The sequence below is a fragment of the Sebastes fasciatus genome, chromosome 11 (assembly GCF_043250625.1).
Source record: "Sebastes fasciatus isolate fSebFas1 chromosome 11, fSebFas1.pri, whole genome shotgun sequence".
NCBI classification, from domain to species: Eukaryota; Metazoa; Chordata; class Actinopteri; order Perciformes; family Sebastidae; genus Sebastes; species Sebastes fasciatus.
The window spans coordinates 7,756,078-7,778,383 of NC_133805.1; the positions used below are offsets into that span (position 1 = coordinate 7,756,078).

At 42.4% G+C, this 22,306-nt stretch overlaps 2 protein-coding genes across 2 annotated transcripts in view; both read left to right on the forward strand.

The window, feature by feature from the left end:
* toe1 (target of EGR1, exonuclease) overlaps window positions 1–22,306 on the forward strand; it is a 442,640-nt gene that overhangs the window by 358,086 nt on the left and 62,248 nt on the right. The window lies entirely within an intron of this gene.
* Window positions 14,909–17,691, forward strand: LOC141776575 (tripartite motif-containing protein 16-like). Its single transcript, XM_074650269.1, has one exon. The coding sequence runs from the start codon at window positions 14,931–14,933 to the stop codon at window positions 16,593–16,595; it is 1,665 nt and encodes a 554-aa protein (XP_074506370.1). The 5' UTR covers window positions 14,909–14,930; the 3' UTR covers window positions 16,596–17,691.

Sequence of the window (22,306 nt, forward strand, 5' to 3'; positions counted from 1 at the left end):
CGGCAGAAAGCATGCATAGGAATATATCTAAAAGTTCAAGTGAAGAAAATGTGGGTGCGTGTTTACTTTGGGATGGAAGGGTGCAGTTGAGAAAAATGGGTGTGCGTTGGAGTCTGGATGTATGTGCGTTGGAGTTTTGGAGTGAAGAAAAGGTGGGGGTGTGTTTACTTTGAGGGGAGCAGAAGGGAAAATGTGGGTGCGTAAATGTGTGTGTGACATTTGGCTGCTGATGGAGTCCAGATGTGGGCCATAAAATGGTTAGAAGACTAATGATATATTGTGTAAACCAATGAGCTTCTTGCCTTTTTCTAAGAAGACTGTTGAATTGAATAATGTAGTGTGTAAAACCATGAGCTTCTTATAAAAGACTAAAACATGAGCTCTTCTTAAAAGGGACGTTATATAATAATTAAAGCTGTTAAAGCACAAAATGAACTTCTCTAAGAAGGGTAGTGATTGAAACCTCTCTCTCTCTCTCTCTCTCTCTCTCTCTCTTCCCAAAATTCCTTTCGATGACCCTTTCTTGGGAGATACAGAAAATTCCTTTGCCATTTGAACTGTTTGGTCCAGTGGGGTTCTTTAATGTTTAGATAAGGGGTTTAAGTTAGGAATATAATGTATGATGCTGTTAAAGGGACCTATGGGTTCACAAGAGACTAAATCATTGCCTGTTCCTTGTCTGTTATGTCATTTATGGTGAGTGAGAATTGAGACGGGAGGCAAGGCAGAGGGCCGGCACATCACGGAGGGTGGATTGCTGACGTCAACTTGGAAGGCTTTCCAGGTCAATCTACTAAAAAGGCCGGTACAACTTATACACAAACTCTTTAACAAAAACAAAACCTGCATTTCCATATGTGTGTGTGTTCTCAGTCATAAGCAATATTGATGGTACACATATGGACCTGCTTTCATTTATTAAGCCTAAGAGGAAACTGACCTGTTCAGTTAGGAGAAATAAATAAATGAATTAATAGAAAACTTGGCAACGGATTGATCAGTGAATGCATTTGATTAATTAATGGCATATGATTGTTGAGTCTAACCTCTACTGACAATTACAGATGTTCATGTATGTTATGGTGCGTAGTTTGTCTGATCTGTGATGTGGTGGACATTCAAGGTGGTGACTGTTTGAAGATTTGAGCTGAATATTGATTGATTAGATGACTGGTTAATTTGTTGATTAATTGAGGAGTTGGATAATCGGATAAATTGTTGATTGACTGATTGGCTAGTTGATCAATTGGTTAATTGGATAATTGGTTAACTGATTGGTTGGATAATCGGATAAATTGTTGATTGACTGATTGGTTAGTTGATTGATTTGAGAATTGGTTAATTGGAGAATTGGTTAATTGGTTAATTGGTTAATTGGAGAATTGGTTAATTGGTTAATTGGTTAATTGGAGAATTGGTTAATTGGTTAATTGGTTAATTGGATAATTGGTTAATTGATTAATTGGGTAATTGGATTTTAAAAAAAAAAAAAAAAAAAAAAAAAGGGGGGAAGTAATCTAAATAAGCCTTGAGTAGTTTTTAATTTCAGCAATTACTTCTTAAAGTACAATAACGGAACATAAGGAAGCCGTTATAATGGGGAAGAAGAACACTAAAAATCCGAAAGTAATCACTCCTGTTGAGATAGTACAGAAGAATAATCCTTTAATTAGGGGCATCGCAAACATTGCAAAAATATCGGAACAATGGCACAAACGCTGGCCTGAAATTGACCAACCATGGCCAATAGAGGGGACGCTTAACCCAGATGTAATTAGAATAATGCTAGTACTTGTATCGACATACAAAGCTGAGCAAAAGAAGGGAAAAAAGGGGATAAAACGCAAAGAGAAGAGGCAAGTGGAGCTTGGCATTCTCCAGTTATTTGAAGATGAGGGACAGAAACTGATCAAAGCTGCAAACGATAAGAGGGATAAAGTTGCAGAAGAAATAAAACAAAACACAGAACAAACCGAAAAACTAAGGAAAGACACCAATTCATCGTTCTCACACATGAACCCAGTGAAGGGACCACCACCCTATGAGGTAAAGACGGAGGCTAAGAAAATCTATCCTCAGATCCCGGTGATCAGCCAGGAAGGTGACTACCGTATCAGAAACAAGGAGGACAGAATAATAGAAACAGGACGAGCGGAGACAACTATAACGATGTATCCAAGATCCAAAAGTAAGAGTAAAACAAAGTTTGGGTCTAGGAGGCAAAAGCGGGACCATGGAATCGAGAGTGACCAAAGCGATCAGGAAGGGTGCAGAGGAGGATATGACCCTGAAGTCAGGCGGATGTTGTCAAGAGCGGAAATAAGAGGAAATGATAACTCTGATGACAGTGAGGAGGAAGAGGGCCAAGAAGAGGGCCGTGAAGAGGATGCCCGGGAGACTATAAGAAAGATCGAAATAAGCATAGACCGATGCCGCCGAGACCACCAACAAACTGATAATCCAGAAGAACTAAGAGAACTAGAGAACCACATAGACGAATTGTGGAGGAGGAAGGAAGAGATAGAGAAGGAAAACTTCGAACAATATACCCTGACATCCAGAGGTCGCTCTAGAAAACAGTCGAATCCCAAAAAGATCTGTCCAGTCATTATCCGAGGACGGAAGTTGGAGTACAAGCCTTGGCAGAATACAGATATGTCAAACATACGTGAAAAGTTACCTACTCTTCAAGATGGAGCACATCCTTGGATTTCGAAGTTGGAAGAAATCACAGTGGGAGAGCAACTGGCCATGGGAGATATAAAGAGACTCTTGGCCTGCCTCATTGGAATTCACGCTATGGAAGAGATTCTACAGAAAGCTGGACTTAATCGATATGTGGGAACTGCTGTGAATGATTCAGAGCTGTTTGCTGCAAGTAGAGGCCAAGTGTGCAGGGCGCTGAAAGACACATTTCCGACAAACGTACATCCTGACAATATTTTTATTGATCCACTGGGACAAGAGGAAAACCCGAGGGCCTATGTGTCGAGAGTTCATCAAGTGTGGAGAAGTATCACAGGAAATGACCCGGATTTGAATCAAATGGAGCAGTCGATTTTGCGAACCAGAATACAGAAGGGGTTGCCCCTGCCAGTGAGAAACAAATTGGCAGAGGTGGTTGGTCTTGGAAGCATGGCAAAGAGTGGTTATACGGATCATATAGCCCACCAAGTTTAGCTGTATAGGGAAAAAGAACATGATCAAAAAGACCTGGACCAAGAGACCCTCAGGAAACTTAATCACATGCAACTGATGGATAATAAGAGGATGGAGAAGAAGCAGGCTCTGGTTATGCAGAATCAGGCTCCACTAAATCAACTAGTCTGATGATTCAGGAGGCGCATGGCTTAGCTCACGTTGCAAGGGGGGAAGTTAAGAGAAAGATTACCAAAGAGTATGGTTTTTGGGCACCATGTTTGCTTGAACAGATTGATTATGTCATAGGCAGGTGGAACTAGTTATAGACTATGTTGACATGATAAAACCGATTGAAGGGAAAAGGTACATGCTAGTCGTGGTGGACAGATTTTCACGATGGCCTGAGGCCTGTCCAACAAAACGAAAGGATGCTCAATCGGTTGCCAAGTTCTTATGCAGAGAGGTCATAAGCAGGTGGGGACTTCCAGATCGAATATCCTCAGACAATGGGAAAGAGTTTGTGGATAAGACGGTGAAATTGATTTTGCAAAAACTAGGAATCAAACAGCGTCTTGGGGCAATCTATAGCCCACGTAGTCAAGGAATCTGCGAGAGAATGAATGGGGTTCTGAAGAATCGTATTGTCAAAATATGCCAGCACACGGGGTTAAACTGGATTGCAGCACTTCCATTGGCGTTAATGGTATGTCGCTCTAGTGAGCTCCGCGATTTACACATGACACCTCATGAGTTGGTTACAGGAAGACTGATGCCAACGCCTTGTCTGCGGACAAGTGGTAAAGGTCCAAGTTTGGCCCTTTTGGAAGATGAAATGCAAACGTATGTCACATACATGGTTAATCTACATAAAAGAATATCCACATATGTGTCTGACAGGCAAACTAAGGAGGAGGTGCAGGAGAAGCTCGATGCGCAAAAAAGGATCACAGTGCAACCTGGAGACACGGTGTACGTGAAGGTGTTTAGACGGAAGTGGTATAACGAACGCCGTGAGGGACCGTTTGAAGTGGTTCGCAGTACTGGAACCGCGGTCCAGGTTAAGGGGTCTCCAACTTGGTATCATTTATCGCACTGCGTCAAAGCACCCAGAGAAGAGGTACAACCCACACAGAGTCGAGATGACTCTGTGGAACAAAATGAGGGAGAACAGGCAGCCGAAGGGCAGATGCATGAAAATCCCCAGAGTCAGAATTCAGAAGGAGAGATCACCCAGGTTGTGGACAATGTTGATGTTTCTGTACACATTCCTGATGATGCCAGAAATGACTCGGCAGTTGATGGACAGGACAGAAGATTCAGAGACATTGTCTTTCAACATGTCCCAGACCCAGCAGGGCCTATTTCAGTTGCCTGCAAAGCGCCAGAGATATCAAAGGGCGGTGACTCCGCTGCAGGACAACCCAGGGATCCAGCCAGACCAAGGAGCCCGAGACCAGTTAGGAGAAGAGTCAAACCAGACCGTTATTAGAACCAGGGTTGAAGTAACCTTGGGACAGTCAGTTAGGCTTCCATGTCAGTGTACAGAAGAAAACAGTGGTAAAGGGAAACTCAGAGTTCAGTGGGAAGATAACCATGGTAAGATCCTAGATCTGTCAGAGACAGTACCATTAGGGAAGTATACATTAGTTAATGACAAAAGGAGAGTGAAGGTTGAGGGAGACTGTAGTCTCTATGTATATAAGCCTCAACAGGAAGATCAAGGTGATTACAGGTGTTCTTTTTACGATCGACATATTGGAAGTGAGCTGTCCGAGCTAGGATTTGGAGTTCGCGTGGTGTCTCTAGTAATACTAGGGGGGAATAAGAGTATAGATTCACAAGAGGTTGGGGAAACAAGAGAATTGACAACGATGACATCAACTCTCCAGACGAAAGCTGGACAGATGGAAGAGAAATCTACTCCTTCAATGGCAAAAGCTATTGAAAGTATAAATGCGTCACATGTAACTACAAAGGCGCCTCAGGTGATATCTATAACGTCACCTCATTTGAGTACTGTGATCAGAGCTAGGGTAGGAGGAACAGCTTACCTTCCTTGTCAGTGTGGGAGATGGAATAATGGAGGGAACTTGTTTCCCAAATGGGAAAATAGTCGTGGTGAAGATTTGTTGTTGACAAGACCGGACGATGACGTTGTGCCTCGTGGTCAGAGGAAGTATATTTTGTTTAATGAGGTTAGGTGGATAAAAATTAAAGATGATTGTTCCCTTGTTCTGCGTAACGTTACTCGGGAAGACGAAGGAGAATACATGTGTTCTTATGAAGATCCGGAGTTTAAATTTGTTCCATATCAAAATTATTGGATCACAGGTCGTGTGACTCGTAGAGTGTCACTCCTGATAAAAGATTTGGGGCCTATTGGAGTTTCTAGGGGTACTAAAGAAGTTCAGAAACAATTTACTACAGTAACCACTCCAAAGGTGATTAGTACACAGATAAAGCTTGTTACATTAGTTCCAAAAACAACTAAGAATGTTCATACACCGACTCTGGCTACTACTCTAATTATGACTTCAAAGGGGATGAATGTTACTACAGTGACGACATCCGTGGCATCTACGACATTTGTAAATACAACGCAGACATCTAATATGACATCTTGGACCTTTAAGGATGTGGTTAATTTAGTCGAGAAGCAAGTGTCAAAAATAGAGCCTAGAGTGAACAGAAGCAATGACATTGTTGAAGTTAGAGAACAGAGGATAGAAGAAAAGGATGTAGAGTCATCTACGTCCAGCTCAGAGGCTGCTACTTTAAATTTGAAATCAATAAATAATGATAATGCTTCCAATCAGAGTACTGCCTTGGCGGTAATATTAACGCCTAGGAAATTGGAGAATGTGACACAGACACTTGATAAAGTATCCTTGAAAGTGAAAGAGATGGTAAATGAGAGACGGAAGTCTATGTTGGAGATGGGAATTAGTGTGGGTAGTAGGAAGGAGATTGAGGAAGTGAAGGTTGGAAATTCATCTGAGACTGTTCAGAGGAATATTTTAGATATGGGAAAGGAGTTTGTTGACTCAGATCAGATATCACAGGAGATGTTTGAACAGAACCATGTATTGCAGAAGAGAGACACTAAATGGAAGGCATTTGGGTTTGATCCTTCAGTGTTACAAATCGCAGACCCGTGGGCAGGTAGGAACTTATGGTTTCAGCAAGTAACCCACTCCGTAAGATCGGTTGTGAAAACGGATGGTCCGTATCTGGTGAAAATCCGATCGCCAAGCTCATGGCCTTCGATTTTAGAGACTATACCAGAACCACTAACCACTATGTGTCAAAATTATGCATTATCATGGCTCTTGTATCAACAGCAATCATCAGTGGATAAAGTGATGGCTTTAGCAATGAACCTTTTTAAGCCTAGATTGACTTGTTCTTGGGTGGCAGGTTTACCATATGTAAATATACGTGATCAGCATGAAGATATCAGAACAGCGGTCCCTGATATAATGGAGGTGACAGCAGTGGGAGCTACCAGCTGTTTTTGTTCAAATACAACTCATGAAGGGCCGGGAACGTTTATGGGGTTATCAAAGTGTGATAAATATATGATGGACTTGGGTAAAATGGAACGTGGGAATAGTAATGATTCGTATGAAGCGTCTTTTCAGGCATCACAACACAAAAAGAAGACAATTTTGAGGGTACATAACCAGATATTGCCAGGGAATGTGACTATAGGGAATTTCAAGGATATTTGGTGGGTCTGTGGTAATAAGGCATACATATTTCTACCATATGGGTGGACAGGATGCTGTTATATGTCACTGTTGAAACTTCCATATGAGGTTCTTACTATCCAGAAGGGAGTAGGGACAGAGGGGGTCCAATCTGATGTCGCTTCAAGTAGTAGGAGAAAACGTGAGTTGGCACAGTTTCACAAGTTGGAATCCTTCCATTGGAGAATAAGTTTAGGAGAGAAGTGGGGTATAGGATTTTTTCCATGGTATGGGGTAGCGTTCTTGGCAGATCACATCGACAACATTACATACACCTTACAGGGCTTTGCAAACGAAACTATAAGAGGTTTCGAATTGTTGTCAAACACCCAGAGAAGTCACAGACTGACGTTGCTGAAACATGACATGGCTCTTGATTATATTTTGGCCAAACAAGGGGGCTTATGTGTTGCTTTAAATTTAACAGGAGATGCTTGCTACACTTTGATTCCCGATAGTTCTGATAATATGACTAGTGTCATAGGGGCATTGAAGCTCATAAGAGATGCGTTTGGCCCATCAGAAGACGCGGGATGGTCTGCAAATGCTTGGTTGCGGGATAAATTGGGGCCACTAGGAGCAGTGTTAGTTCAGGTTTTGGTAGCGCTCGTTCTGTCGTTGTGCGTGATGTTTTGTTTTTGCACGATGTTGTTGACCTTTGCAAAGGCCATGATAATTAAATGGGTTGGAGTTGTGCTGCCCGGAGATCAAACGTTGATGCCATTATTACACGAAACTGACACGGACGTGGAAGAGGATGACGCAATAAAGATCGAAGTGATGGAGGAATATCCATTTTAAAACATAATCATATTATTTACCTCTGTTTTTGCTTGTGTAGTTTGTAGTGTTGATGTTGTGTTGCTCTTTCGAGACTTTGTTTAGTCTCGAAGGGGGGGTATGGCAACAAATGAACATTTATGAACAATATGATTAATTTCACATTTATGATTTCTAATATGAACAATATGATTAATGGACATTTATGAACAATATGATTAATTTCACATTTATGATTTCTAATTTCACATTTTTACTTATAAAAGTGTTCTTATTCTGTGTTTGGTGTTTAAATTTGTATCTGTTCTGTATGCAAAAGATACTGGTTTTCTTTTCTTTCATTCTAGAACATTCTGGGGGAAGAACACTGTGAGGGTGGTGGATTGTCAGGGACTCCGAGGGGCTGAATGGATTCAGACATTTCAAACATGAAAATACGAATGGCCTGAAGAACTCTGAACGTGGACTGTCGATACAACATCCAGAGTCAAGACGTCATCGAGACTACACCTGAGTCAAGGCTGCTGAGAAACTACAGCGTTATACAGTCTTATGTCTTCTCTGAGATGTTACCTTAGTGTTATTGAAAAGGAATTTTCTTTTTTGTGTATTACATGCTTGAGAAATGATGGTTTCTAAATGGAATGGGACCTCAGATGTTTTCTTTTTCTTTTTCTCGATGTTTAGGGACAGTGGGGTAGGCAGGAAAAGGTTCATAGAAGGGTGCGATGGGTCGACCAGCCTGACTTTGGACATTTGTTTTGTTTTAATTTGCTGAGAGTTCCATATGCATTGCTTAAATCAGTTCCATATACAAATTGCTAAAATTCTGTATTTCAGTATTATGGAGTATTATGTATGGTCGCCTTGGCAGAGGGACCGTGAGAGAATTTTCCTGTATACATTGTTTAATACATTGTTCAAGAAAGATTAGCTGCCTGACAGGTTTTTCACTCTCACTTTTATACTCCATAAAGTTGTTTCAATGGTAATAAGGACAGGTTGTTAAATTTGTCATGTTAATACACCTGTATGTTTCTTCTCTTATTTTTTCGAGACTTTGTTAAGTCTCGAAGGGGGGAATATGTGGTATATTTTCAGGTCTGATGCCGGACTGAGAGGCCCCTAATTGTAAACATATGTGAAAGAAGTAGGGCAAAGGCCAGGGGCTGAAAGATAAACATGTAGGAGATACCTAAGACATGAGTTCATATCTTAGCTCGGTGATTGGAGGGCCTGAACCCGATATAAGGTGGTCGGGGGCCCCCAAGCTGCAGGACTTTCATATTCGACTGGAGGCCTCCGGACTGCTCGCGACGTCCGTATGACATGTGTGGCTTGTTTGTAATAAACTCTATTTTACCAGCAAGAACAGTGTCCTCGGAGCATCCTTCATCATCACTTCAACAGCACTGTCGCAGAAAAGATACGACAGTAATCTAAATAAGCCTTGAGTAGTTTTAATTTCAGCAATTACTTCTTAAAGTACAATAACGGAACATAAGGAAGCCGTTATAATGGGGAAGAAGAACACTAAAAATCCGAAAGTAATCACTCCTGTTGAGATAGTACAGAAGAATAATCCTTTAATTAGGGGCATCGCAAACATTGCAAAAATATCGGAAAAATGGCACAAACGCTGGCCTGAAATTGACCAACCATGGCCAATGGAGGGGACGCTTAACCCAGATGTAATTAGAATAATGCTAGTACTTGTATCGACATACAAAGCTGAGCAAAAGAAGGGAAAAAAGGGGATAAAACGCAAAGAGAAGAGGCAAGTGGAGCTTGGCATTCTCCAGTTATTTGGAGATGAGGGACAGAAACTGATCAAAGCTGCAAACGATAAGAGGGATAAAGTTGCAGAAGAAATAAAACAAAACACAGAACAAACAGAAAAACTAAGGAAAGACACCAATTCATCGTTCTCACACATGAACCCAGTGAAGGGACCACCACCCTATGAGGCAAAGACGAAGGCTAAGAAAATCTATCCTCAGATCCCGGTGATCAGTCAGGAAGGTGACTACCGTATCAGAAACAAGGAGGACAGAATAATAGAAACAGGACGAGCGGAGACAACTATAACGATGTATCCAAGATCCAAAAGTAAGAATAAAACAAAGTTTGGGTCTAGGAAGCAAAAGTGGGACCATGGAAACGAGAGTGACCAAAGCGATCAGGAAGGGTGCAGAGGAGGATATGACCCTGAAGTCAGGCGGATGTTGGCAAGAGCGGAAATAAGAGGAAATGATAACTCTGATGACAGTGAGGAGGAAGAGGGCCATGAAGAGGGCCGTGAAGAGGATGCCCGGGAGACTATAAGAAAGATCGAAATAAGCATAGACCGATGCCGCCGTGACCACCAACAAACTGATAATCCAGAAGAACTAAGAGAACTAGAGAACCACATAGACGAATTGTGGAGGAGGAAGGAAGAGATAGAGAAGGAAAACTTCGAACAATATACCCTGACATCCAGAGGTCGCTCTAGAAAACAGTCGAATCCCAAAAAGATCTGTCCAGTCATTATACGAGGACGGAATTTGGAGTACAAGCCTTGGCAGAATACAGATATGTCAAACATACGTGAAAAGTTACCTACTCTTCAAGATGGAGCACATCCTTGGATTTCGAAGTTGGAAGAAATCACAGTGGGAGAGCAACTGGCCATGGGAGATATAAAGAGACTCTTGGCCAGCCTCGTTGGAATTCACGCTATGGAAGAGATTCTACAGAAAGCTGGACTTAATCGATATGTGGGAACTGCTGTGAATGATTCAGAGCTGTTTGCTGCAAGTAGAGGCCAAGTGTGCAGGGCGCTGAAAGACACATTTCCGACAAACGTACATCCTGACAATATTTTTATTGATCCACTGGGACAAGAGGAAAACCCGAGGGCCTATGTGTCGAGAGTTCATCAAGTGTGGAGAAATATCACAGGAAATGACCCGGATTTGAATCAAATGGAGCAGTCGATTTTGCGAACCAGAATACAGAAGGGGTTGCCCCTGCCAGTGAGAAACAAATTGGCAGAGGTGGTTGGTCTTGGAAGCATGGCAAAGAGTGGTTATACGGATCATATAGCCCACCAAGTTGAGCTGTATAGGAAAAAAGAACATGATCAAAAAGACCTGGACCAAGAGACCCTCAGGAAACTTAATCACATGCAACTGATGGATAATAAGAGGATGGAGAAGAAGCAGGCTCTGGTTATGCAGAATCAGGCTCCACTAAATCAACTAGTCTGATGATTCAGGAGGCGCATGGCTTAGCTCACGTTGCAAGGGGGGAAGTTAAGAGAAAGATTACCAAAGAGTATGGTTTTTGGGCACCATGTTTGCTTGAACAGATTGATTATGTCATAGGCAGGTGGAACTAGTTATAGACTATGTTGACATGATAAAACCGATTGAAGGGAAAAGGTACATGCTAGTCGTGGTGGACAGATTTTCACGATGGCCTGAGGCCTGTCCAACAAAACGAAAGGATGCTCAATCGGTTGCCAAGTTCTTATGCAGAGAGGTCATAAGCAGGTGGGGACTTCCAGATCGAATATCCTCAGACAATGGGAAAGAGTTTGTGGATAAGACGGTGAAATTGATTTTGCAAAAAAAACTAGGAATTAAACAGCGTACAATTTACTACAGTAACCAAAGGTGATTAGTACACAGATAAAGCTTGTTACGTTAGTTCCGGAAACAACTAAGAATGTTCATACACCTACTCAGGCTACTACTCTAGTTATGACTTCAAAGGGGATGAATGCTACAACAGTGACGACATCCGTGGCATCTACGACATTTGTAAATACCACGCAGACATCTAATATGACATCTTGGACCTTTAAGGATGTGGTTAATTTAGTCGAGAAGCAAGTGTCAAAAATAGAGCCTAGCGTGAACAGAAGTAATGACATTGTGGAAGTTAGAGAACAGAGGATAGAAGAGAAGGATGTAGAGTCATCTACGTCCAGCTCAGAGGCTGCTACTTTAAATTTGAAATCAATAAATAATGATAATGCTTCCAATCAGAGTACTACCTTGGCGGTAATATTAACGCCTAGGAAATTGGAGAATGTGACACAGACACTTGATAAAGTATCCTTGAAAGTGAAAGAGATGGTAAATGAGAGCCGGAAGTCTATGTTAGAGATGGGGATTAGTGTGAGTAGTAGGAAGGAGATTGAGGAAGTGAAGGTTGGAAATTCATCTGAGACTGTTCAGAGGAATATTGTAGATGTGGGAAAGGAGTTTGTTGACTCGGATCAGATATCACAGGAGATGTTTGAACAGAACCATGTATTGCAGAAGAGAGACACTAAATGGAAGGCATTTGGGTTTGATCCTTCAGTGTTACAAATCGCAGACCCGTGGGCAGGTAGGAACTTATGGTTTCAGCAAGTAACCCACTCCGTAAGATCGGTTGTGAAAACGGATGGTCCGTGTCTGGTGAAAATCCGATCGCCAAGCTCATGGCCTTCGATTTTAGAGACTATACCAGAACCACTAACCACTATGTGTCAAAATTATGCATTATCATGGCTCTTGTATCAACAGCAATCATCAGTGGATAAAGTGATGGCGTTAGCAATGAACCTTTTTAAGCCTAGATTGACTTGTTCTTGGTTGGCAGGTTTACCATATGTAAATGTACGTGATCAGCATGAAGATATCAGAACAGCGGTCCCTGATATAATGGAGGTGACAGCAGTGGGCGCTACCAGCTGTTTTTGTTCAAATACAACTCATGAAGGGCCGGGAACGTTTATGGGGTTATCAGAGTGTGATAAATATATGATGGACTTGGGTAAAATGGAGCGTGGGAATAGTAATGATTCGTATGAAGCGTCTTTTCAGGCACCACAACACAAAAGGAAGACAATTTTAAGGGTACATAATCAGATATTGCCAGGGAATGTGACTATAGGGAATTTCGAGGATATTTGGTGGGTCTGTGGTAATAAGGCATACATATTTCTACCATATGGGTGGACAGGGTGCTGTTATATGGCACTGTTGAAACTTCCATATGAGGTTCTTACTATCCAGAAGGGAGTAGGGACAGAGGGGGTCCAATCTGATGTCGCTTCAAGTAGTAGGAGAAAACGTGAGTTGGCACAGTTTCACAAGTTGGAATCCTTCCATTGGAGAATAAGTTTAGGAGAGAAGTGGGGTATAGGATTTTTTCCGTGGTATGGTGTGACATTCTTAGCAGATCACATCGACAACATTACCTACACCTTGCAAGGCTTTGCGAACGAAACCATAAGAGGTTTCGAATTGTTGTCAAACACCCAGAGAAGTCACAGACTGACGTTGCTGAAACATGACATGGCTCTTGATTATATTTTGGCCAAACAAGGGGGCTTATGTGTTGCTTTAAATTTATCAGGAGATGCTTGCTATACGTTGATTCCTGATAGTTCTGATAATATGACTAGTGTCATAGGGGCATTGAAGCTCATAAGAGATGCGTTTGGCCCATCAGAAGACGCGGGATGGTCTGCAAATGCTTGGTTACGGGATAAATTGGGGCCACTAGGAGCAGTGTTAGTTCAGGTTTTGGTAGCGCTCGTTCTGTCGTTGTGCGTGATGTTTTGTTTTTGCACGATGTTGTTGACCTTTGCAAAGGCCATGATAATTAAATGGGTTGGAGTTGTGCTGCCCGGCGATCAAACGCTGATGCCATTATTACACGAAGCTGACACGGACGTGGATGAGGATGACGCCATAAAGATCGAATTGGTGGAGGAATATCCATTTTAAATATCTCATATGATTATAATCATATTGTTTACCTCTGTTTTTGCTTGTGTAGTTTGTAGTGTTGATGTTGTGTTGCTCTTTCGAGACTTTGTTTAGTCTCGAAGGGGGGATATGGCAACAAATGAACAATATGATTAATGGACAATATTTACATTTTTACTTATCTTATTCTGTGTTTGATGTTTTAATTTGTATCTGTTCTGTATGCAAAAGATACTGGTTTTCTTTTCTTTCATTCTAGAACATATTGGGGAAGAACACTGTGAGGGTGGTGGATTGTCAGGGACTCCGATGGGCTGAATGGATTCAGACACTTCAAACATGAAAATACGAATGGCCTGAAGAACTCTGAACGTGGACTGTCGATACAACATCCAGAGTCAAGACGTCATCGATACTACACCGGCGTCAAGGCTGCTGAGAAACTACAGCGTTATACAGTCTTATGTCTTCTCTGAGATGTTACCTTAGTGTTATTGAAAAGGAATTTTCTTTTTTGTGTATTACATGCTTGAGAAATGATGGTTTCTAAATGTAATGGGACCTCAGATGTTTTCTTTTTCTTTTTCTCGATGGTTAGGGACAGTGGGGTAGGCAGGAAAAGGTCCATAGAAGGTGCGATGGGTCGACCAGCCTGACTTTGGACATTGTTTTGTTTTAATTTGCTGAGAGTTCCATATGCATTTGCTTAAATCATTTCCATATACAAATTGCTAAAATTCTGTATTTCAGTGTTATGGAGTATTACGTATGGTCGCCTTGGCAGAGGGACCGTGAGAGAATTTTCCTGTATACATTGTTTAATACATTGTTCAAGAAAGATTAGCTGCCTGACAGGTTTTTCACTCTCACTTTTATACTCCATACAGTTGTTTCAATGGTAATAAGGACAGGTTGTTAAATTTGTCATGTTAATACACCTGTATGTTTCTTCTCTTATTTTTTCGAGACTTTGTTAAGTCTCGAAGGGGGGAATATGTGGTATATTTTCAGGTCTGGTACCGGACAGAGAGGCCCCTAATTGTAAACATATGTGAAAGAAGTAGGGCAAAGGCCAGGGGCTGAAAGATAAACATGTAGGAGATACCTAAGACATGTGGTCATACCTTAGCTCAGGGATTGGAGGACCTGAACCCGATATAAGGGGGTGCGAGCCCCCAAGCTGTAGGACTTTCAGATTCGACTTGAGACCTCCGGGCGCTCTAAACGCCCGTATGACATGTGTGGCTTGTTTGTAATAAACTCTATTTTACCAGCAAGAACAGTGTCCTCGGAGCATCCTTCATCATCACTTCAACAGCACTGTCGCAGAAAAGATACGACACTTGTTCCCTCCCCTTCAGATCTACAGTTTGAAAGTGGGTGTAACCGACATGGTGAGAGCTGACAGGCCCCATTCATTGCACAAACACATGCTGTTTAGATCAGAGTTCAAACTAGATTCACTTCTCAGGAAGTGAAACTCAGACAGTCGTTGCTACTGAGAGGAGAAATGGCGCAGAAAGGAGCTCAGCTGGACGAGGAAAAAATCTCTTGTTCGATCTGTCTGGATCTACTGAAGGATCCGGGGACTATTCCCTGTGGACACAGCTACTGCATGAACTGTATTCGAAATCACTGGGATGGAGAGGATGAGAAGAAGATCTACAGCTGCCCTCAGTGTAGGCAGACCTTCACACCGAGGCCTGTCCTGATGAAAAGCACCATGTTAGCAGATTTAGTGGAGGAAATGAAGAAGACTGGACTCCAAGCTGCTCCTGCTGATCACTGCTATGCTGGACCTGAAGATGTGGCCTGTGATGTCTGCACTGGTAGGAAACTGAAAGCCTTCAAGTCCTGTCTTGTGTGTCTGGTCTCTTACTGTGAGAAACACCTCCAGCCTCATTACGATGTGGCTCAATTAAAGAAACACAAGCTGGTGGAGCCCTCCAAGAAGCTCCAGGAGAACATCTGCTCTCGTCACGATGAGGTGATGAAGATTTTCTGTCGTACTGATCAGCAGTGTATCTGTTATCTCTGCTTAATGGATGAACATAAAGGCCACGACACCGTCTCAGCTGCAGCAGAAAGAACCGAGAGGCAGAGAGAGCTGGAGGTGAGTCGACTCAACATCCAGCAGAGGATCCAGGACAGAGAGAAAGATGTGAAGCTGCTCCAACAGGAGGTGGAGGCTGTCAATCGCTCTGCCGATAAAGCAGTGGAGGACAGTGAGAAGATCTTCACCGAGCTGATGCGTCTCATGGAGAAAAGAAACTCTGATGTGAAGCAGCAGGTCAGATCCCAGCAGAAAAGTGAAGTGAGTCGAGTCAAAGAGCTTCAGGAGAAGCTGGAGCAGGAGATCACTGAGCTGAAGAGGAGAGACGCTGAGATGAAGCTGCTGTCACACACAGAGGATCTCAACCAGTTTTTACTGAACTACCCATCACTGTCACCACTCAGCGAATCTACATCCAGCATCAATATCCGTCCTCTGAGCTACTTTGAGGACGTGACGGCGGCTGTGTCAGAATTCAGAGATAAACTACAGGACGTTCTGAGAGAGAAATGGACAAACGTCTCACAGACAGTGACTGAAGTGGATGTTTTACTGTCACAACCAGAGCCCAAGACCAGAGCTGGATTCTTGAAATATTCACGTGAAATAACACTGGATCCAAACACAGCAAACACAAAGCTGTTATTATCTGAGGGGAACAGAAAAGTAACATGTATGAGACAACAACAGTCTTATCCTAGTCACCCAGACAGATTCACTGAATGTCCTCAGGTCCTGAGTAGAGAGAATCTGACTGGACGTTGTTACTGGGAGGTGGAGTGGAGAGGGAGAGTTTATGTAGCAGTCGCATACAAGAGTACCAGGAGAGCAGGGGGGCCAAATGAATGTATGTTTGGATGGAATGACAAATCTTGGGCATTAGATTGTGACCAAAACAGTTATATATTTTGGTACAACAATGTCAAAACCCACGTCTCAGGTCCTCTGTCCTCCAGAGTAGGAGTGTACCTGGATCACAATGCAGGTGTTCTGTCCTTCTACAGCGTCTCTGAAACCATGACTCTCCTCCACAGAGTCCAGACCACATTCACTGAGCCTCTCTATGCTGGACTCTGCCTTTTCGGTGATGATGCCACTGCTGAGTTCTGTAAACTGAAATAGACAGAAGTCATTTGAGGGACAGAGGGCTCAATTCTGTGTTTTAGCTCTTTTTAAACTCGTTTTGTCTCCATGTTTGTTGATCTCTCTTTTTTTTCATATGATAGACAAAGTAAGCACAGTTTACAAACTCTTAAAGGAATAGTTTGACATTTTGGAAAATGTGCTTATTCCCTTCCTTGCTGAGAGTTAGATAAGAAGAGCCAGCAGACGGTTATCTGAGCTTAGCATAAAGACTGGAAACAGCTAGTCCGGCTCTGTCTGAAGGTAACGTCCCAGCACCTCAATATCTCACCGATGAATGACATTATACTGTATCTAGTTTGTTAAATCTGTACAAAAACCAAAGTGTAAAACCATCAAGTTGTGGTTTTACAGGGGGTTATGTACCGGACTGTGGGCATAGTCAGTTCCTGGAGTTGGGTTGTCACTAAGTTGCCAGGCAACCAGCGGAGACTTCAGGAAGTTACTGCTCCTAGTCACAAAAAAAACAAAACGTAAAACCACAGCTTGTCATTTTTAAACTTTGGTTATTTGTACGGATCAAACACACGAGACTTGTTAAATAGTGATCTTTAGAGGTGCTAGTTGGTAGATTTTATTACCTTTGGGTCGAGCCAGGCCAGCTGATATGACAGATATGAGAGTGGTAACAATCTTTTCATCTAACTCTCAGCAAGAAAGCAAATAAGACAATTTTCCAAAATGTTGTAATGTTACTTTAATGTCTCTCTATTGTGAAAAGGAATTGCTCTCATTTTGTCATGAGGACTTTCTAGTTGGTTGGTTGGCTCTCTGTTCCTGTCTCCAGCCCTAGGCCAGGTACTCTCCTCTCACTCCCCAGACCTGCCATCCTCCAACCATCCACTAGATGCCCTCAGACGTCCACGCCCACCGACACACCTGTTCCCACTTTCCCTCATCAGCCCTGCTGTTCATAACCGGCCCTTTTTCACACACTCCTTGCCAGTTTGTCAAAGTTGCCGTATGCCTCATGCCTTTGAGTTCCATCTGATCTGTTTTGTTTTTTCTGGTTACCTGTTCTGGATGTACCTGCCTGTTTATCTGCTGCAATAAATCATATCAGTCTGCCTGCCTAGTCTGCATTTTGGGTCTTATTCCTGTTACTTCGCATACACCAGCCATTTTGAAAAGAGGACAAAATAACCTCCCATCTCCAGTTAAATGAACTGTAAAGGCACTACACAAGTCACAGAAAGAGATACAAATTAGATGTTAATGTTTGTTTAAGACACCTTGAAACAAACACTTTATAAATGTATTTTCTTTTTAATGAAGAACAACAATAAACAGGTTAATTCTACATTCAGGTAATTAATCAGAAGTATCAAAGTTTCAAATCCACATCAAATATGCAAAACTGATTAAATGGAGTAATACTGCATATAATACGAGTACAGGTGAAAAAAAAAGTGTTTCTGGTGTGATTAATAATATATCATCATGATTTATTTGGATTAGTATATTAATACCCCAAAATGCTTGCACACATTCTAATGAATACAGGCCAGCACTTGAAACTCTTGTTATAGTGATGTAGTAGCACAGCACATCACTCCCAGATCCTGCACGAGATTGACAGAAGCAGAAACTGAACCGGAAGGAAAAATGTTTGGACAGTAACGTGACTGAGGTTTGTGGATGTTTCACTCACCAGTTGTTGTCCCTGCTCAGCCTGCTGTAGTGTAACTTTAGTCCATTGTTTTATTCCACAATACTGAACAGAATAATCCAAACAGGTAGAAAAAGTAAGATGTGAGAAGAGCACAGGATGCTTTCTCCTCTTTTGGTCCTAATTGTGCTTTAATGCACCAGGTTTGTAGGTCTACTTTCTCTCATTTTTTTCTATTGAGCTAGATTAAAAAAACAAAAAAATAAAAAAACACGCAAACGGAGCGGATCAAAACGAGGCTTCTTACTGAAATATTGTAGTGACGGCTCATATTTCCCAGAGTTTCCATAGTTGTGTCTTTTTGCAGTGTGTTCGTGTTTTATTTGAACCATTAGTGAGGTGGCTGTTATATTTTTTGACAGGTAGCTCGTAATAAAGTTTCACTAGTGAACTTTATTACATGTAACTGCGAGCGTCAATGCCTGTGCTGAAAGTGTCAGTAATCAAGTTAATATTTTCATTTACATCCAGGACAACTGACCCGGTTTTATCGGCTCATTTTATCTAAACTAATCAGCCGTTCCTCTCAAAATGAGTGACAGGAAAAAATAGGAACCGTGTATCTGATAGAAGTTCAGACAAAACGTCACGCCGCGCTGTGCAGCGCCGTGTTGCTCGTGTTGCTCGTGTTGCTCGTGGCCAGTTAGGACACTCCAATAGAAAATGATGTAATCAAGCCCAAGTACATGTCCTAGTTGTTTCCTAAATGCAAAACTATCACTGTTTTGTGCTTTATTTTGCATTGCAGTGTTAAGTCCTTCCATTACCAAACTGAATGACTTAATTTTACTAATAGCTTAGCTGTTATTTCAGTTTAGTTTTTTGTCAGGAGAGAATTCAGCTGAGGGGTCACAGTGACCTTTTTGGACGGGCCTGGACCCCCATGGCCCGTCCCTAACGCCGACGCTGCTGTGAAGTAGTTGCGATGCGGCGGTGCTCGTGCATGTGTGTGGGGGGCGTTGCATTGCAAGGAGCCCCGAGTGGAGGGGGTGGGTTTAGACGGAGCTTCTGAGGCGATGCTACTTTCAAATTTTGCTAGCTTTCCAACATCATCGACCCGATCTATAACTGCAGAAGCAGCTGATCTGGTCCAATCATGTCTTTCTGGATTCAGAGCTGCAGCAAAAAACTTGTTTGATGATATTTGTTGAAACCCATCTGAAGCTTGAAATGCTGGTTTGACTCAGTATACGATATTCTGAATTTATATTTTGTTGTTTTGTTATCATTCAGCTATTCGTGGATTTTAAGACAGTTTAGTTTGATAACTCTATTAACCTACTGTCAGACAGCTGTTTTAATCAGTAGAAGAAAATTTAACTGAATTTGAGGATGAGTCAGAGAAACATGGAGCCATCACCAAGAAGTATTTTAAAACTAAAAACTTAAATGTTTTCAAATGTGGAGCAGGTTTTAACCGAGGCTTCGTTGTAAATGGTGAAAATGAGGCTATGTTCCAAATCGCATACTTTTAACTTTTAGTACATACTGCAGCTGCCCTTACAAAGTGTGCACTGTTAAATGCAGTATTGGGACATATTACTTCGCCTTGACCTTTGACCCTCTTGCTCATATATCTGCTGTGCAGAGGATTGTGGGTCAGAGCAGCCAGAAAAGCATGCTTACTTTGTAGAAGTAATCCCTTTTTAACTATATAAAAATGTGATAAACAATGATAAAAGTATTAATCCTATAACCTTGTTTTTACTACTGAAACAGCATATAATCCTAGTGCTGCTGTATAGACCCCAGTGCTGTAATACTCACACTGGCCGCTGTAACTCACAGCTCTAATGACGTAATGCAAACAAACTCCAAGTCGCTTCATAGCTGTGTAGAAAAAAGATGCCACACCAAGATGCCCAAAACAGGGAAATCTGTCTCTAACATAATGGATGGCAGGGGAGGAAGGATATATGCTGATTAGTAGGCTATTTTGACAGAGACCAGTAGAATTGAAGAACACTAAAATTTATGATGGCAAGATAGGAGGGATGTGTTCTTTGTTCCAAGTATATAGGGTTATGATGTTAAGCCAGCAGACAGTCGCGTTCTGGATCGGCTCGGGTTTGGTTGTGTTTTGTCTTCTGATTTTTAAAACACAATAAAACTCTATTTTTCTTGCAACATACTTGTACAGCATCAAGTGATTCATTTGAGTAACCTGTGTTGACTTTCTGACACTATTAAAATTGAACATTGAAGAACATTGAGCTGGGATCTCAGCCGTCTAGGCCCAAAGCCTGAGATTTCCAGACTCAACAACTTGCATTCTGCAAAATGCGACCAGATGTAGTAAGACATGGTATTTTTGGCATACTGCATTTGATATACTATGTATTGGGACATACTAAATATTTTTCTGTCATACTAAATAGTATGGTAGTATGGGTATTGGAACGAACAGAGTTAAAATTCACAATCTTTGCTTCCTGGAATGAATCATAGGTTGATAACCCCTCCCTCGTCTTCCTGCTCTCAAACACACAGAGCTGCACTCGGCCCTCTTATTTCCTTGTTCCCTCCCCTTCAGATCTAAAGGTTGAAAGTGGGTGTAACCGACATGGTGAGAGCTGACAGGCACCATTAGATCAGAGCTCAAACTAAATTCACTTCTCAGGAAGTGAAACTCAGACAGTCGTTGCTACTGAGAGGTGAAATGGCGCAGAAAGGAGTTCAGCTGGACGAGGAAACAATCTCTTGTTCGATCTGTCTGGATCTACTGAAGGATCCGGGGACCATTCCCTGTGGACACAGCTACTGCATGAACTGTATTCGAAATCACTGGGATGGAGAGGATGAGAAGAAGATCTACAGCTGCCCTCAGTGTAGGCAGACCTTCACACCGAGGCCTGTCCTGATGAAAAGCACCATGTTAGCAGATTTAGTGGAGGAAATGAAGAAGACTGGACTCCAAGCTGCTCCTGCTGATCACTGCTATGCTGGACCTGAAGATGTGGCCTGTGATGTCTGCACTGGGAGGAAACTGAAAGCCTTCAAGTCCTGTCTGGTGTGTCTGGTCTCTTACTGTGAGAAACACCTCCAGCTTCATTACGATGTGGCTCAATTAAAGAAACACAAGCTGGTGGAGCCCTCCAAGAAGCTCCAGGAGAACATCTGCTCTCGTCACGACGAGGTGATGAAGATGTTCTGTCGTACTGATCAGCAGTGTATCTGTTATCTCTGCTCTGTGGATGAACATAAAGGCCACGACACCGTCTCAGCTGCAGCAGAAAGGACTGAGAGGCAGAGAGAGCTGGAGGTGAGTCGACTCAACATCCAGCAGAGGATCCAGGACAGAGAGAAAGATGTGAAGCTGCTCCAACAGGAGGTGGAGGCTGTCAATCGCTCTGCCGATAAAGCAGTGAACGACAGTGAGAAGATCTTCATCGAGCTGATCCGTCTCATGGAGAAAAGAAGCTCTGATGTGAAGCAGCAGGTCAGATCCCAGCAGAAAAGTGAAGTGAGTCGAGTCAAAGAGCTTCAGGAGAAGCTGGAGCAGGAGATCACTGAGCTGAAGAGGAGAGACGCTGAGCTGAAGCTGCTGTCACACACAGAGGATCACAACCAGTTTTTACTCAACTACCCCTCACTGTCACCACTCAGCGAATCTACATCCAGCATCAATATCCGTCCTCTGAGCTACTTTGAGGACGTGACGGCGGCTGTGTCAGAATTCAGAGATAAATTACAAGACGTTCTGAGAGAGAAATGGACAAACGTCTCACAGACAGTGACTGAAGTGGATGTTTTACCGCCACAACCAGAGCCCAAGACCAGAGCTGGATTCTTAAAATATTCCCGTGAAATAACACTGGATCCAAACACAGCACACACACGGCTGTTATTATCTGAGGGGAACAGAAAAGCAACATTAATGCCACAACAACAGTCTTATCCTAGTCACCCAGACAGATTCACTGGATGTCATCAGGTCCTGAGTAGAGAGAGTCTGACTGGACGTTGTTACTGGGAGGTGGAGAGGAGAGGGAGAGTTTATGTAGCAGTCGCATACAAGAGT